The sequence below is a fragment of the Dendrobates tinctorius genome, unplaced genomic scaffold (genome assembly GCF_039654945.1).
Source record: "Dendrobates tinctorius isolate UK_male_01 unplaced genomic scaffold, ASM3965494v1 ptg000039l, whole genome shotgun sequence".
NCBI lineage: Eukaryota > Metazoa > Chordata > Amphibia > Anura > Dendrobatidae > Dendrobates > Dendrobates tinctorius.
Genome location: NW_027361707.1, coordinates 20,330,556 through 20,350,125, shown reverse-complemented (window position 1 = coordinate 20,350,125; position 19,570 = coordinate 20,330,556). Strand labels below are relative to the sequence as shown.

The 19,570-nt window shown below is 42.7% G+C and overlaps 1 protein-coding gene across 2 annotated transcripts in view; it reads right to left on the bottom strand.

The window, feature by feature from the left end:
• Window positions 1–19,570, bottom strand: part of SORCS2 (sortilin related VPS10 domain containing receptor 2) — a 1,190,324-nt gene that overhangs the window by 581,279 nt on the left and 589,475 nt on the right. For both annotated transcript variants that reach the window (XM_073574542.1, XM_073574543.1), the window contains exon 3: window positions 10,483–10,582. In XM_073574542.1, coding sequence (XP_073430643.1) covers window positions 10,483–10,582 — 100 coding nt within the window. The remainder of the gene's footprint in view (window positions 1–10,482; window positions 10,583–19,570) is intronic.

Sequence of the window (19,570 nt, the reverse complement as noted above, 5' to 3'; positions counted from 1 at the left end):
CAGGAAGACTCCACTTCTTACCCCGAGACATAAAAAAGCCAGGCTGGAGTTTGCCAAAACTTACCTGAAAAAGCCTAGAACATTTTGGAAGAATGTTCTCTGGTCAGATGAGACAAAAGTAGAGCTTTTAGGGCAAAAGCATCAACATAGAGTTTACAGGAGAAAAAAGAGGCATTCAAAGAAAAGTACACGGTCCCTACAGTCAAACATGGCGGAGGTTCCCTGATGTTTTGAGGTTGCTTTGCTGCCTCTGGCACTGGACTGCTTGACCGTGTGCGTGGCATTATGAAGTCAGAAGACTACCAACAAATTTTGCAGTATAATTTAGGGCCCAGTGTGAGAAAGCTGGGTCTACCTCAGAGGTCATGGGTCTTCCAGCAGGACAATAACCCAAAACACACTTCAAAAAGCACTAGAAAATGGTTTGAAAGAAAGCACTGGAGACTTCTAAGGTGGCCAGCAATGAGTCCAGACCTGAATCCCATAGAACACCTGTGGAGAGATCTAAAAATGGCAGTTTGGAGAAGGCACCCTTCAAATACCAGGGACCTGGAGCAGTTTGCCAAAGAAGAATGGTCTAAAATTCCAGCAGAGCATTGTAAGAAACTCATTGATGGTTACCGGAAGCGGTTGGTCGCAGTTATTTTGGCTAAAGGTTGTGCAACCAAGTATTAGGCTGAGGGTGCCAATACTTTTGTCCGGCCCATTTTTGGAGTTTTGTGTGAAATGATCAATGTTTTGCTTTTTGCTTCATTCTCTTTTGTGTTTTTTCATTTAAGACAAATTACTTGAAGATAATAATACCAAAGAATTTGTGTTTGCAATCATTTTCAGGAAGAAACTGAATACTATCTGACAGAATTGCAGGGGTGTCAATACTTTTGGCCATGACTGTATATATACAGTATATGTGTATTCTATGTGTCTATATCTATTCTTTCTATTCTTTATTAAACATGTCAGTGTGATTTTACTGTATCTCGCCCTGAATTGCCAGCTTTTGTTAAAGGACACCGGTGCGTATTTCCCGCAAGTCACACATCTGGTCCGTGTGTAATCCATATTTTTCTCGCCCCCATTGACTTACATTGGCGTATTTTTGGAGGAAAACGCTGACAATCGCAGCATGCTGCAATTTTCTTAGGCCGTAAAATACGGCCTAGAAATATACGGCTGATGGGAGCTGCCCCATACAGAAACATTGGTCCGAGTGCAATGTGTTGTTTTTGCGCCTCTCACTCGTCCGTATTTCTCTCTAGTGTGACGCTGGCCTTAAAGTAAAATATGTTAACTCTTGCTGTGTCACCTGTCCGTCACTGCATCCTGCAACCTGCTCACATCTATATTATAAATGTACTTCTTAGCAACAGGAAAACAAACTCTGACCCCTACATTGATATTAATGGAAAAAAAATATTTAGCACAGAATGGTGGAAACATGGACATTTGCTTTATGTTCATTGTCGGTGAGTGAATGTGCTGTGTTGGAGATTTTATTGCAGATTTCACTTATTGAAATGCATTGGGTAAAAATCATAGCCAAATGTGTACCAAATTCTGCCACAAAATAAGCTTGGAAAACCTGCAATTTTTTTTGACGATTTTATCCAAGTTTTGAGGCCCATGATTAGCAATATTCTCATCTGTAGAGCCGTTTAGATCATGCTCAGGCCCATTTTCCCCTCTCCACACCTATGTTGAGACTCCTGTTTCTTCGCGCTGTCTACCTCCCACCAACTTCTCTCGCTTTGCTCCTTATCTGAACACTCAGATCTATTGTCTGAAAGCGTTTCCCATTACGTCGGTTTAGGTGGACGCGTGTGTGGTACAAGGGGGCTTTCCTTTTCTCCATCCTAATGGACCGCTACGGCGGCGTCTTCCTATCACACGCTTATCTAGCCGTATGGCATAGCGATTGTCAGAGGTGACTTCTTACTGACAAGCGATGCTCTCACTGCAAGATAATGGCTTTTCAATGTGCAGTTTTTTGCCTTCCTGAAAAATACAAGCTGTCAGCAGTTCAGACACGAGCAAGTTATAGGACGGAAAAGAAAAAGAAAACATGTTAATGGTCTGAGTGAAAATATCCTGCCGTACATACCCCTGGGAAAAAAAAGATGAAGAAAGCATGTGAATTATTCACTACGATGACTCCAGATCTCAGGGACCGCAGAGTCTTCAGCTGTGTCAGACCTGAGCTCCATTGTTCCACTATCACTTCTGTAGGTTCTGAGAAATCCGATCTGCTGGATGCCAACCGGTTGATGAAAGGTTTACTAAAACCGGGGTCAGTGCATGTGCCAATTATCCCGCCCTATCCTTAATCCAGCTGAGGGACATACATAATGGATGGCAAGCATTAGAAAATACCGAGGAGCATGGCCCATCTACTGTCATAATGAGGCTCGCTGTCAACCTTTTATCACAGAAATGACTCAAGACAGTGGAATCAGGGCTGACTAGCCAGGTCATGGAGTCACACAAAGCTTTTATTCTTAACCCTAAGGCCATGTTACCGTGTGAGAGAATAGGTATTGGCACCAAAATACACACGAGCACTCTGCTCTGATTATTGCGTATTTGCTGCATTTTTTGCTGTATTTTACCCTTCTCTTGACGTGTTTTTGTGCAGATTTGATGCAGCGGGGTTTTTTTGTGCAGAAAAGTTATAATTCTGCAATTAAAAATGCAACTGTGTATTTTTTTCATCAACATCATGCATCAACACCTTTATATCTTCTATCTGTTGCTGCATTCCCATGAAATTAGCATTTTAATTCCTAAACAAACTAAAGAAGCCCTCCCATTAATGTTTTCTTCATTAAATCTGTGCATATATTCATGTAGTGTAAGTGTATTAATATACTCACCTACTGCCACTTTCTTCGGGATCCAGCGCCCTTCTGCTCCTCTTCTCAGTGACGTCACCGCTCTGCAAACTCTCCGGATCAGACTGCGTGACTCAGAAGTGGCTTTATAATGTAAGTTTATAGAGTCCGAATGAGGATAAATAGACTTACATTGTAAAAGAGACTTCCGGGTAACGTATACAATACAGAGTGACCCCGAGAGTCTGTAGAGAGGTGACCTCATGGAGAAGAGGAACGGAATGGAGCTGGGTCCAAGAGAAAGTGGCGGTAATTGATTATATTAATTCACTTACACTACACTATATGCTCATATACACAGGTTTAATGAATTAAAATATATTCATGGGAGGGCTTCTTTAAGCATTAAGTGCTCTGAATGTGACAAAGCACTTTCCAAGCCTCTGGCTCCCTGGAACATTTGCCCACCCAGCACCAGCCTCTTTAGCTTGGTTGATAGCTCACGGTATGAAACCTACAATAGGAATAAAGGAATCATAATGCTACAAAAATAAAGAATCATGATTTATTAAATAACATGCAACATACAGTAAAATACTATTAATATAAATACGAAAAAAAAAAAGAGGAAGAGTGATGCTCACCTTGGAGCTAATGTAGTGTACATGGACCCTGTATGGCGGCACAAAATTATTTAAATAATTTTAAAAAAACGGCGCGTGGACCCCTCTATTCTTGATAACTAGCCATAAATAGTGATTGACAAACTCGTGGATGTTCAGGTCAAGCGGATTCTGCCAAACTTCAAAAAAAATTTGGTTCGGGTACCAGAACAGCATCGGAACCAGCACCAGATGAATGGAGGGCCCACACATCCATTGTCATCTGCGTGACAGCGCAGGAAACATGGGCTCTGATCAGCGGTAAGATCATTATCACTTATAAGAGAGCTTTGTTTCCCATGCTGTCAGATGACAGAGTGAGCCAGTAGCTGTGACCAGCGGTATAAAGGTTACCGCCGGTCACAGGTGTCGGCTGATGGGACAGTACTACTCTCATCAGTGTACACCTGCTGTTACTAATAACAGTATTCATCAGCGGGCGCTTATATTTTAAATAGATGGAAAAAATGATGTGGGGTCTTTTCTATTTTTGATAACCAGAGCGGGAAATACTGACAGCTGTGGGCTCAAACCCTCAGCTGTCAGATTTATCATTAGAAATGGGCTAATCCAAACATTAAAGTTCGGGGTCCGTAACGTACACCTAGTTTTCGTGCACGGATCCCAAACACGGACTTCTCCAGGAGGTCCGTGCTACTGTTTGGGCTAAGCACCCCAAACTTCGACTGTTTCCCACGCTGTCATCTGTGTGGCAGAGCGAGAAACATCGGCAGCTCTGTTGATTAGTCATCGCCATTCAGAGAGCTGCGGTTCCCACGCTGTCAGATGACAGCAGCTTTGACCAGCGGTAAAAAGGTTATCAATGTTCACAGGCGTCGACTGATGAGAATGTAGAAACTTTGAGAGCAGGTGCTGCTAAGCTATAAATAAATAAATGTAAAAAAAAGACGTAGGGTCTCTTCTATTTTTGATAACCAGAACAGACAGCTGCAGAGTACAAGCCCTCAGCTGTCAGCTTTATCATGGCTGGTTATAAATGTCACATTGTAATGCAATGTAAAAAATGATTAAGGTCAGTGACGTCACAAAGTAATACAATCTATGAAATGGTGCAGGACAGTAACGTCATAGTATCATACTTTGAATATTAAAATCTGGAGGTCAGTGATGTCACGTGTAACATCACATAATAAAATGGTAATTGTTTCACAGAAAAATACACTATGTATAAAAGGTACCTTTTATTTGATAACTTAAAAAAATTGAGAATAAAAAATAAATAAATGTCCTCACTCCTCAAATCAATTGGACCAATCAAAGGCAGAGGAGTAGTAATAGATATCAAAACCGTATCAGCTGAAGTGGTAAGAGAGGGGGTCTTGAAGTTTGAATTAGACTCTCGGGGTCACTCTGTTAACCATCTAACTATACCCCTAACTTACGGCAGAGGTTGGCACCATAAAAAGCTCAAATGGCACCCCTGCTCTATGCAGGCTAGCCCTAATAGGTCCTATTATGACCTAGTAATAAAATATACAGTTATAGGTCACACACTACCAACATCAGCAATCAGTCTACCATATATGAACACACTTTTGTAGGCAGAAACTGCAGCATAAAAGTATAATAGGATATATACAAATATAAAGTAAGGCAGTGCGGTATCATGGACATGAAGGTATCCCATTAGAAACAATGGAATCCTTGATTTGTCACATCACATTAAACTATATTCAAAGACCATTTGCCAATTACACATAGAATGCTGCACTCAATGCGTTTCCCAAAGTAACTTCATCAGGAGTGCATACTAAAAATAATAGTGGATATTTAGCATTAAGAAGTGACCAGGCGAGCTCGTATGCAGCGATCAGGTGTTCCAAGGCATATATGTACAAGATGCCCACAGAGTTGCTACAGACCAAGGTGGCATGGCATGTACAGAGATAATCCCCATCAGACAGCAGGAAAAGGACTAAAGGAAGGGCGCCATAAATAGTTTAAAAATCAGAAGTGACACCAGATTAAGATACCTAGCGCTGCAGTTGTTCGGCGCATGCATCAGAGAACACATTGTTTTATCTTATCTTATTAAGCACCGCCGGCCCAGAAGATGCTGTGGAACGCATTGTGTTTGAGCTGGATTGCGCATGCGCCGGCGGTGACATATAACGTCAGGCCGCGCCACCGATGGTAGTACATAAAGCTTGGGAAATTGAGTGCCTAACCAGGTAATATACGAGTATGCCTAGGCAAGTTGGATCAATCCGAGTACATGAAATGCAAAAATAACAGAGATACACTTTCCCGTATGAAATAGAGAAGGGGCATAAGATGTAAAATTTCCAAAACCCTCGGTCAATGGGCTATCTGCAGGAATTATCTTGTATAAGTTTGGGATTAAACATTGGATTGAGCTTTATAGGGGCCATGGAACAGCTGAAGAGCAGGAGGTTGGGGGTGTTTTGGGATTTTGGGGAGGACCATAGGAAACATCTGATGAAGTTGGTCATTAAAACCCACTGGTTTAATGCTATTCATTTGGTACATAATATCCATTCAGGGCATTATATAATGGATAAAAAATGGAGGGGAGTTTTGTCATGGCATCAGCATACAGTATGGTATATACTGCACATCGGTTAAAAATTCTATTAATTGGCAGTCACAATATGACAGCCTGCACTGTATGTAGATATATAATAGAGCCGGGGTATGTGACATCATACAGTGTATACACTGTACTGCATGTCCTCTGTACTTAACGCCAGGGTCAGCTATGTCATATAAAACGCTGAGGTCAGTGATATCCATAAAGTGCAAAAACAACAGATAATGCTTTATACAATGGATACATAGGGTCACTTTAAAGGGAATGTGTCATCAGAAAATGACCTATTGTTTAAATCAGGTACTTATGTTACATGTATGGCTTTAAAAAAATGTTAGCAATATTTTTTTTTCCCATATCACGATCAGTATTAAAAAAAAAAAAAAAACTTGCAATTTTCACTATGACCACTGGGGGCTTTTTTAGTTTATAACTTCCTGTTGTAACAGGAAACAACACATTAGTTGTGCAAACGTCATTGTGAATGGAGGGGAAAGAGGTGAGCAGTGATGTGACCTATGGTGATTGCTGGATCTGGTGTTATCAGCTGATTGAACCTGTCATGTTAATCCCACCTGTGATGGTAATGAGACTGCTAAAAATTCTTCCTGAAACAGCAGTAAGCAAGAGTCTAAGATGCCCCTAGTGGCCAATGTGAAAATTGCAAGAATTCTAAACTTTTTTGGGGGTGGGTCTATGGGGCTACGTTTCTCGTTGTGGAGAGTGACAAGCCAAGCCTGCCATGTCAGAGTGAGGAGACTTAAGTCATGCATGCTCCTCTCTGAAATTAAATATGAAAATTGTCTCTTCAGAATGGAAAATGATTAGAACTCTGGTGCCACCTATTGGAAGCAGTGATCCTAAAAGTCAACATTGATCCTTTAACAAGCCTTGCAATATGACTTAGAATAAAAGCCAAACCAGAATCTCAATTTGCAGACACTATGTTTTAGGCTTTTTCCTCTCATCAGGGCAAAGTATGAGATCTGATTTGGCTAGGTGAGAGGTTCTGGACTGGAGTTGAAGGTGATTTTGACATTTAGGATCACTGCTTCCAATATGTGGCGCTAGAGTACTAGCCGGGACATTTTGCATATAAACTTAAAAAAACACACACAAAAAAAAAAAAACAGATCATGATCTAAAAAATAAAAAAAAATTGTCAATTTTTTTTTAATAATTCATATAACATTTCTGATTTGAGCAGTAGGTCATTATACAAAATTTTCTTTAAGTGATGTCACATCATGCAGTGCCTTGATAAGAATTGGGTAAGCGATGACATAACATTCCATGCGGTAAGGCCTATATAAGGCCAACATTGGTGATGTAGCAACATGAAACAATGCTTTTATAATACCAGTGCGATGACACGACAATTAAGGCTGAACTCTTAAGTTTTATCACGGCATAATAATTAATCACCAGTTAAAAAAACAGTTCTATGATGTTACAAAATCATACAATTGGTAAGCACAATACCCAAGCCCATTATCCTTCAAAGGAGCGGGCTACACTCTCAATGCACAAATATATCACAAAGGTTATGTCACTGTCAGGTGACCCAATAACCAAGAGTGTCACTCATTTCATAAAATACATGTTTTATTAAACATTAATTGACAAACAACCATAAAACCATTACCTCAAGCCAACAATTATAGGAAGGAGAAACAGCAAAAGCATACAAATTCAATTATATAATGAGTCAAAATTTAAAGAAAATGACTACAGTATCCTGAATAATATAATATGCCCAACAATATACTTAGTATTTATTGATTAGATACATTTTTAATAAAACTATAGAAAATTGCATGCAAAAAACCTGCATAGGTGTGAATAAAATTTACTGCCTTAATTTGAATAGAATCTAACACATAATTCACACCATTGAATAACTATTCATTAATCAGCTGTTCCTGCTGCTACACCGCCATAGCATGGCTGTAGAAAATTGCATGCGAAAAACCTGCATAGATGTGAATAAAATTTACTGCCTTAATGTGAATAGAATCTAACACACAATTCACACCATTGAATGACTATTCATTAATCAGCTGTTCCTGCTGCTACACCACCATAGCCTTACATATGGCTGCAGAAACTTGCATGCAAAAACCTGCATAGATGTGAATAAAATTTACTGCCTTAATGTGAATAGAATCTAACACATAATTCACACCATTGAATGACTATTAATTAATCAGCTGTTGCTGGTGCTACACCGCCATAGCTTAACACATGGCTGCAGAAAATTGCATGCAAAAACCTGCATAGATGTGAATAAAATTTACTGCCTTAATTTGAATAGAATCTAACACACAATTCACACCATTGAATGACTATTCATTAATCAGCTGTTGCTGCTGCTACACCACCATAGCCTTACATATGGCTGCAGAAACTTGCATGCAAAAACCTGCATAGATGTGAATACAATTTACTGCCTTAATGTGAATAGAATCTAACACATAATTCACACCATTGAATGACTATTCATTAATCAGCTGTTGCTGCTGCTACACCACCATAGCCTTACATATGGCTGCAGAAACTTGCATGCAAAAACCTGCATAGATGTGAATAAAATTTACTGCCTTAATTTGAATAGAATCTAACACATAATTCACACCATTAATCAGCTGTTGCTGCTGCTACACCACCATAGCTTTACACATATAATATGCCCCACAATATACTTAGTATCTTTAATTAGATACAACAGGGCTAAACGGCTGTAGAAAATTGCATGCAAAAACCTGCATAGATGTGAATGAAATATACTGCCTTGATTTGAATAGAATCTATCACACAATTCACACCATTAAATAACTATTCATTAATCAGCTATTGCTGCTGCTACACCACCAGAGCCTTACATATATGTGGATTCTAATCACTGACAATATGCAATATATGCAGCCATTGCTGCTACAGCGCTACCACAGCCTCTCATGTATGCAGGTTAAAATGACCCAAAGCATGAAAATAAATGTGATAAATGAATGGCCAAATACATATTACATAAGCAGTGTGCACAGTGGAGTTAGGCATAGAGTAGGATGCTGCTTCCCCGCACCCCAACGCGCCGTTTCGCCCGTGCTTCTTCCTGGGGGTGTGCAGGTTTTTGCATGCAATTTTCTACAGCCATTTAGCCCTGTTGTATCTAATTAAAGATACTAAGTATATTGTGGGGCATATTATATGTGTAAAGCTATGGTGGTGTAGCAGCAGCAACAGTTTATTAATGGTGTGAATTATGTGTTAGATTCTATTCACATTAAGGCAGTAAATTTGATTCACATCTATGCAGGTTTTTGCATGCAATTTTCTGCAGCCATGTGTAAGGCTATGGTGGTGTAGCAGCAGCAGCAACAGCTGATTAATAAATAGTCGTTCAATGGTGTGAATTATGTGTTAGATTCTATTCAAATTAAGGCAGTAAATTTTATTCACATCTATGCAGGTTTTTGCATGCAATTTTCTGCAGCCATGTGTTAGGCTATGGCGGTGTAGCAGCAGCAACAGCTGATTAATGAATAGTTATTCAATGGTGTGAATTGTGTGTTAGATTCTATTCACATTAAGGCAGTAAATTTTATTCACATCTATGCAGGTTTTTCGCATGCAATTTTCTACAGCCATGCTATGGTGGTGTAGCAGCAGGAACAGCTGATTAATGAATAGTTATTCAATGGTGTGAATTGTGTGTTAGATTCTATTCACATTAAGGCAGTAAATTTTATTCACATCTATGCAGGTTTTTCGCATGCAATTTTCTACAGCCATGCTATGGTGGTGTAGCAGCAGGAACAGCTGATTAATGAATAGTTATTCAATGGTGTGAATTATGTGTTAGATTCTATTCAAATTAAGGCAGTAAATTTTATTCACACCTATGCAGGTTTTTTACATGCAATTTTCTATAGTTTTATTAAAAATGTATCTAATCAATAAATACTAAGTATATTGTTGGGCATATTATATTATTCAGGATACTGTAGTCATTTTCTTTAAATTTTGACTCATTATATAATTGAATTTGTATCCTTTTGCTGTTTCTCCTTCCTATAAGTGTTGGTTTGAGGCAATGGTTTTATGGTTGTTTGTCAATTAATGTTTAATAAAACATGTATTTTATGAAATGAGTGACACTCTTGGTTATTGGGTCACCTGACAGTGACATAACCTTTGTGATACAAAATCATACAAGTCTACATAAGCTCAAGGTGAATGACATCACATATTCATGTATTGCCAGAATAACAACAACATCATTCAATACTTATACTATACTTATACACTATCCATCATATATGAACATGCCAAGAGACACAAGGGGGGAACAACCAATGTTAGCCCAGGTTTTGACAACCAACCAGGACACAGTCCAAAGTAAGAGGTGGGGACAACTTACCTTCTTCTTGTTGGTGGGGCAGATATAGAACTTGTCGATCACTGTGGTGACACCGGGCTGCAGGTTCAGCTTTGAATATGTAGTTCCATAATCTGAAGACCTGGTCATACAAAACAATGAGATAATGTCAAGTAATAGTCTTCTTAAGTTCTATGAATAATGCAGCATTTACTGATATATGTGCAGTACATGGCGTAAGGGGTCATACACATGGACTACTCATCTTGGCATGCCAGAGCTGGAATGTCACTCTCCACAAGCAGAAACGTTACCCCTTAGGCCTCTTTCACACTTCAGTTATTTGCATCAGTTATAATCCGCCAAAAAGGCAGACAAGCGGATCCGTTCTCAACTGATGTGAACGGATGGCACACGATCCGTTTTTAGACGGATCCTGAAAATGAGGAAATTTAAAGGAATCGCTGGCCGGGATGGGGGGAGAGGGGGGAGAGGGGAGAGAGAGAGAGAGATTTTTTTTTTTCCGGCACCCAGACAGAATTTGGGGTTAATTCAGTGTCTGGAGGATCCGCCGGGAAAAAAACGTTGCAAGCTCCGTTTGGAAATCTTTGAGGATGTTGACGGACACTAACATTGAGGTGGATCCTCAAAAAAACGGATGCAACGGACGGCAATCAGGCAGGATCCGCCAATAATGAAAGTCAATGGGGAAAAAAACAGATCCGCAAAGAAAAATGGCGGATCCGTTTTTTTCCAAAATTGGCGGATCTTGACTGATTGTCAAAAATGGAAGTGTGAAAGAGGCCTTAGACCTCATTCCTGTATGAAGTCACCTTACTTTGGTGCACCCTACATGCTCTGAGGATACCTCTGTGTGCATGGGTATGTAGGATATACAGTGGGGAAAAAAAGTATTTAGTCAGTCAGCAATAGTGCAAGTTCCACCACTTAAAAAGATGAGAGGCGTCTGTAATTTACATAATAGGTAGACCTCAGCTATGGGAGACAAACTGAGAAAAAAAAATCCAGAAAATCACATTGTCTGTTTTTTTTTCATTTTATTTGCATATTATGGTGAAAAATAAGTATTTGGTCAGAAACAAAATTTCATCTCAATACTTTGTGATATATCCTTTGTTGGCAATGACAGAGGTCAAACGTTTTCTGTAAGTCTTCACAAGGTTGCCACACACTGTTGTTGGTATGTTGGCCCATTCCTCCATGCAGATCTCCTCTAGAGCAGTGATGTTTTTGGTTTTTCGCTTGGCAACACGGACTTTCAACTCCCTCCAAAGGTTTTCTATAGGGTTGAGATCTGGAGACTGGCTAGGCCACTCCAGGACCTTGAAATGCTTCTTACGAAGCCACTCCTTCATTGCCCTGGCGGTGTGCTTTGGATCATTGTCATGTTGAAAGACCCAGCCACGTTTCATCTTCAATGCCCTTGCTGATGGAAGGAGGTTTGCACTCAAAATCTCACGATACATGGCCCCATTCATTCTTTCATGTACCCGGATCAGTCATCCTGGCCCCTTTGCAGAGAAACAGCCCCAAAGCATGATGTTTCCACCACCATGCTTTACAGTAGGTATGGTGTTTGATGGATGCAACTCAGTATTCTTTTTCCTCCAAACACGACAAGTTGTGTTTCTACCAAACAGTTCCAGTTTGGTTTCATCAGACCATAGGACATTCTCCCAAAACTCCTCTGGATCATCCAAATGCTCTCTAGCAAACTTCAGACGGGCCCGGACATGTACAGGCTTAAGCAGTGGGACACGTCTGGCACTGCAGGATCTGAGTCCATGGTGGCGTAGTGTGTTACTTATGGTAGGCCTTGTTACATTGGTCCCAGCTCTCTGCAGTTCATTCACTAGGTCCCTCCGTGTGGTTCTGGGATTTTTGCTCACCGTTCTTGTGATCATTCTGACCCCACGGGGTGGGATTTTGCGTGGAGCACCAGATCGAGGGAGATTATCAGTGGTCTTGTATGTCTTCCATTTTCTAATTATTGCTCCCACAGTTGATTTCTTCACTCCAAGCTGGTTGGCTATTGCAGATTCAGTCTTCCCAGCCTGGTGCAGGGCTACAATTTTGTTTCTGGTGTCCTTTGACAGCTCTTTGGTCTTCACCATAGTGGAGTTTGGAGTCAGACAGTTTGAGGGTGTGCACAGGTGTCTTTTTATACTGATAACAAGTTTAAACAGGTGCCATTACTACAGGTAATGAGTGGAGGAAAGAGGAGACTCTTAAAGAAGAAGTTACAGGTCTGTGATAGCCAGAAATCTTGATTGCTTGTTTCTGACCAAATACTTATTTTCCACCATAATATGCAAATAAAATGAAAAAAAAACAGACAATGTGATTTTCTGGATTTTTTTTTCTCAGTTTGTCTCCCATAGTTGAGGTCTACCTATGATGTAAATTACAGACGCCTCTCATCTTTTTAAGTGGTGGAACTTGCACTATTGCTGACTGACTAAATACTTTTTTTCCCCACTGTATCTTCTCCAAAATCCTAGTAAAAACTAAAGCAAAAACTGTTACTATTTATTTCTATGGGAAATAAGATTTGCTGTAAGAATTTTTTGTTTCTGACCAAGGTTTTGATAAATGCCTGGTGGAAAAAAAGAATGGATGTGTCACGGTCACGTGTGTCTGGACGCAGCGAGTACCGCAAGGCGAACCCATGACATGCGTGACCCTGGATACACCGCCTCCAGTGGGGCGAATTTAAATAATAAAATGTGCAGCTGGATACACCGCCTCCAACTGGCGAATTTAGATATTACACGTATATATAAAGTAGTCTGGAAACCCCGCCTCCAGTAAGGTGAATTTAAATAATAAAGGGGGAACCTGGGTAACATTAACAATGGTGGGCCCTGCAATATTGAATAGGGAAGTGGAGACCTCCTGTACTCCCCCGAGCCAGTGTCCCTGCACTCCTAATGTTCCCTATGCCGGTTCCGCACCGGGCGACGCACAGGAACCTAAAAACCCTAGCTCGCCCTGACCCTAAACCCTCACTAGGGAATTGGTCGGTGCGGAAACTAATCCCACCACTGCACTAAACACACATGAGGGAAAATGACAATACAGGGGAAATACCACATAGCTTTGCTCTGTTGCGTACACTCCTAGCAACAGAGCCCACCACCTGTGTGCATCTTCTCCTCCACCCGGATCCATCACCATAACTGGATCCTTCACCATAGTGCAACCTTGGAGCAGAGTCCACCACCAGTTGCAGCTGCCCAGTAAACAGAATCCCAAAGATGAGTCCAGCTTCTGCCAAAAAGTCCAGCATGCTTGAGTCCAGTTTTCAGCAACCAAGTCCAGCATGCTGAGTGCAACTCTCACCATCATCCCCACTCTACCAAGCCATCCAAGCACCTCCTGCTGACACCGTAAACTGCGACTCCACCACGCCATGCCAGCCCTTCCTGCAGACCACATAGCTGCCACTCGTCCCCTCTGGCTGGGCTGCGCAGGACTCATGTTCAGCTCCTTCTTTCACCCAGGCTTCCTTGTGAATGACTAACACACAATATCACCAACAGTGATTGAACAAACCTGAACTCTTTTATAGAGCCTCACACCTGATTTATAATTACGTGCACTAAACCAAAGAAACTAAAGTGCACAACCACTCACCACCACCGGGGCAACTTAGAATGAACGACACCCCGTGTAATAATTCTAATGGCCACCGGGGGCAATCACATCACTTTGGCACCTAGCCAAAGGAAAAAAGTTCACTTATCCATTTAAACTGTCAGATCCACGCTGGATCATGACAGTACCCCCTCCTTAATGAGGGGCCTCTGGACCCTCAAGACCACTCCCCATTAGGGAAACACCAACAGCGGGGACGCCCAGATCCTGAGTTCACCCCACCACTACCTGACACTTCAGGTTAATGACAAACGCATCGCTGGTATTGGCAGTATGTGTTCTGGAGGCACCACTCATCTCCACAGCGAAGACCTGGGGAACGAGTTTATGTATGTGTATGTTTAGTATGCGCAGGTAACACTTCGCAACACACTTCCACGGATGTTTTTTTTTTTGGTGGCCACCCATAGACGCTCGTTCACACACAGGTCCGGACCTGAACGTTTATTGCACACATTCGTTTGTCATATATTTGGTGAACTCCTTCTGGACACGACAACAGTGGCGTCCCCCTGCTGTCACCACACTCACACCCCCGCTATTCACCAAGGGACACCACCCTCCAACCCTTTCACCATGAGGTCTACCCTCCCAGGGTTGGTTAATGGCGAGGGTTGAGATTTGTCCCTACTCCCGCGCAGCGCACCTGCTGCACACACCTGGAGGAGAGGGGACAGGAATATGGAGGAAATATACACTCGCTGGTCACCTTCCTCCACACGACTAGGATGGGGCGGTTTCTTCGGTGGTATAGAAGATTTGGCGTCAGCCCCGCGGACTATAACACCAGTCTGCTCACTACAGGGACGTACCCCTTCACGTCGGGGAACCCCAGACAGCACCATGGGGATCACCAACTCCACCCACCTGTCTGGGTACGTCCGCCTGTATGAACAAGTCCCGCTCCCCAGCAGCGACTCTAGGGGGCACTTTGCCAGAGCCGCAGGGACATGGAGGAAAAATACACTCGTTGATCGCCTTCCTCCACACGACCAGGAGGGGGCGGCTTCTTCGGTGGTATTGCAGATTTGGCGTGAGCCCCGCGGACTATACACCAGTCTGCTCACTACAGGGACGTACCCCTTCACCTCGGGGAACCCCAGACAGCACCATGGGGATCACCAACTCCACCCACCTGTCTGGGTACGTCCGCCTGTATGAACAAGTCCCGCTCCCCAGCAGCGACTCAAGGGGGCTTTTACCAAAGCCGCAGGGACATGGAGGAAAAATACACTCGCTGGTCGCCTTCCTCCACACGACCAGGAGGGGGCGGTTCCTTCGGTGGTATTGAAGATTTGGCGTGAGCCCCGCTGACTATCACCAGTCGGCTCACTACAGGGACGTACCCCTTCACCTCGGGGAACCCCAGACAGCACCATGGGGATCACCAACTCCACCCACCTTTCTGGGTACGTCCGCCTGTATGAACAAGTCCCGCTCCCTAGCAGCGACTCTAGGGGGCTTTTGCCAGACCCGCAATTTGCCAAAGCCGCCATTTTGATTTCCTGGTTGCCTGAGCAGAGGCCCCAGACCCTGATAACTGCTGCTGCAGCGGCTCTAACACACCTTGCTGCTCCCCTCTCACCTCAGTGAGGCCCGGAAGCAATTACTCACAGGTCTCCACATGGCCAAAGCTCACCAGAAAAAAAAAATGTAAGGTTGGTGATAATGTCACGGTCACGTGTGTCTGGACGCAGCGAGTACCGCAAGGCGAACCCATGACACGCGTGACCCTGGATACACCGCCTCCAGTGGGACGAATTTAAATAATAAAATGTGCAGCTGGATACACCGCCTCCAACTGGCGAATTTAGATATTACACGTATATATAAAGTAGTCTGGAAACCCCGCCTCCAGTAAGGCGAATTTAAATATTAAAGGGGGAACCTGGGTAACATTAACAATGGTGGGCCCTGCAATAGGGAATAGGGAAGTGGAGACCTCCTGTACTCCCCTGAGCCAGTGTCTCTGCACTCCTAACGTTCCCTATGCCGGTTCCGTACCGGGCGACGCACAGGAACCTAAAAACCCTAGCTCGCCCTGACCCTAAACCCTCACTAGGGAATTGGTCGGTGCGGAAACTAATCCCACCACTGCACTAAACACACACAAGGGAAAATGACAATACAGGGGGAACACCACTTAGCTTTGCTCTGTTGCGTACGCTCCTAGCAACAGAGTCCACCACCTGTGTGCATCTTCTCCTCCACCCGGATCCATCACCATAACTGGATCCTTCACCATAGTGCAGCCTTGGAGCAGAGTCCACCACCAGTTGCAGATGCCCAGTAAACAGAGTCCCAAAGATGAGTCCAGCTTCTGCCAAAAAGTCCAGCATGCTTGAGTCCAGTTTTCAGCAACCAAGTCCAGCATGCTGAGTGCAACTCTCATCATCGTCGCCACTCCACCAAGCCATGCAAGCACCTCCTGCTGACACCGTAAACTGCGACTCCACCACACCATGCCAGCCCTTCCTGCAGACCACATTGCTGCCACTTGTCCCCTCTGGCTGGGCTGCGCAGGACTCATGTTCAGCTCCTTCTTTCACCCAGGCTTCCTTGTGAATGACTAACACACAATATCACCAACAGTGATTGAACACACCTGAACTCTTTTATAGAGCCTCACACCTGATTTATAATTACGTGCACTAAACCAAAGAAACTAAAGTGCACTACCACTCACCACCACCGGGACAACTTAGACTGAACGACACCACGTGTAATAATTCTAATGGCCACCGGGGGCAATCACATCACTTTGGCACCTAGCCAAAGGAAAAAAGTTCACTTATCCATTTAAACTGTCAGATCCACGCTGGATCATGACAGGATGCACATCTTTAAAGGGAACCTGTCACCCCCCAGGCATTTTTAAGTAAAAGAGCCACCTTGTGCAGCACTAATGCTGCATTCTGTCAAGATGGCTCTTTTATTTAGCGTCCCTTCCACCACAGAAATGATCATTTTTAAAACTGGTCAGACATCCCTGATATTTGACAGGGGGGCAGGTCTTTCCCCCCTGGACACAGATGCCTCACATACGTCAGTCATGTCCTGCTTTTGAATTTGGCGCCGCCTCCTCAGTGTTCATTTCTTTTTCTCGTGCCTGCGCTGTAATATTCTGACGTCACCACAGGTCCTGCTGCACCGCTGCCCTGATCAGCTCTGCCCCTACTGGTCACATGGTGCTGACATCATCACAGGTCTTGCTGCACCACTGCTCTGCTGAGCTCCGCCCCTACTGGTCACATGGTGCTGACGTCATCACAGGTCCTGCTGTACCACTGAAAGAATATTACAGCGCAGGCGCGAGAAAAAGAAATGAACGCTGAGGAGGCAGCGCCAAATTCAAAAGCTGGACATGACTGACGTATGTGAAGCGTCTGTGTCCAGGGGGGGAAAGACCTGCTCCCCTGTCAAATATCAGGTACGTCTGACCAATTTTAAAAACGATTATTTGGGCGGTGGAAGGGATGCTAAATAAAAGAGCCACCTTGACAGAATGCAGCATTAGTGCTGCACAAGGTGGCTCTTTTACTTAAAAACGCCTGGGGGGTGACAGGTTCCCATTAAAAAGGATAGCACACAGGGTCTTTTTTAAGTTGGATTCTGCCCTAACAAAGTGCCACACAAGCGCCCCATAAAATGAACATCCTCCACCTTATGTCACATCTAACTGCTCCCGGATTCAGAAACAGTGAAGCGGTTAAAAGAAGTGACATGGGTGGCTTTTGCAGTCGGCTTCACCTGACTTTGTTAGTTTGATTTAATTATCTGTTTTACTGTCTATGTCAATTGTAACTGGTGGACCCGGCAGTATCAGCTGTGTTACCTGTCATTGTAATCCTGCCTGTGATGATAATGAGACTGCTGAAAACTCTTCTTAAAACAGGAAGTATGAGTCTAAAGTAGCCCAAGTGGCCAGTATGAAAAAAAACAAGATTCTATCATTTTTTTAATACAGATCATAATATGATAAAGAAAAAAGTTTGCCAATTAAAAAATATAAAGATTTAACATAATGTAAGCATCATTTATGAGTGATTTCACTGCAGGTGTAACATTAATGTGTTCTATATTGTCTTACACATTCTGCTGTTATTCTGTATATTCGATATTATGTCTATGCTATATTGGCTTCCTTTCCTGCCATAAACCGTATAAAATTGTGGTGGGTTCTGAAACCGCCACCCATCATAGAATAATTAGCGGTGCAGACAAGATGAAAAAAATGTGGTGTGTGAGAAAATGGAGAATATGTTATCCTATAGCGCAAAACCTCATGCAAAAATAATATCGTGCCATGTGCTGAAGCAAAAGAAAACATTATTTTTTAATATTCATGCTTCCCAGAAAACATATTTTACCGATGTGGAAACCTGAGTCTCCTTGTTCACTAGGAGGCTTAGTTTTCCCACCATTTGTATAATACCATATTTATTACCACGGCATTCATTCGTCTCAGTATAGTAGTTCACATTTCATATATTAAATATTGATCCGTTAGAAAAAAAGGAAACATCGGCTGTAAAAATCTGATCTGTTTGGATGATTTAAAATCTAAAAATAAAATAATTTTCCAACAGAAAAAGAAATTCATATATATTGTACTTAAATATATATTTTTTATTAATGCGCTGTATACATATTTGGGAGGAGCGAGTTGAATTTCCCTTCAGTTTTACAGAAAATACAGATTTTTCCAAAATCTGAATCTTTTGCATTATGACTCGCATGAATCCAGCAAAAAAGACAGCCAGCTTTCAAAAGTTTTGGGAAAGGGTTAAAAAAATATATATACCACAACATTTCAACAGGACCTATGGTGTAAAGAAGGCCTGTGGCAAGAGGAGCAAGCGGAAAACATGCTGTACATAAGCCCCCGATGTAACCTGAAAGATATCAAAAATGAGTTTTATTATACTCACCTGGGGGGCGGTCCGGTCTTGGTCCGATGGTTGTCCCATCTTGTAGCGGTGACATCCTCGTCTTTGCTTCCCGTCGCGGCTCCGACGCAGGCGTACTTTACCTGCCCTGTTGAGGGCAGAGTAAAGTACTGCAGTGCGCAGGATCTCTCTGACCTGGTCCGGTGCCTGTGCACTGCAGTACACTGCTTTGCCTTCAACAGGGCAGAGAAGTGCGCCAGAGACGAAGCCGCGACGGGAAGCGAAGAAGAGGACGTCATCGCTAGAAGATGGGAGGTGCTCTTCCCACTTGCCCTGGTGTGGTGGCAAGTGAGGTAATAGTTGTGTGGCTGTTGTCAGCCATTTTATGGCCACTGACATCAAGCCCACAGGTTAGTAATGGAGAGGAGTCTATAAGACACCCTCATTACTAACCCCATAGTCAAATGCAATAAAGGCAGAGACAGAATAAAGTCCTTTAATTGAAATAAACACACAGACTCTTTTATTTGAAATAAAAACTTCCTGACCCTCTTTTACCCATT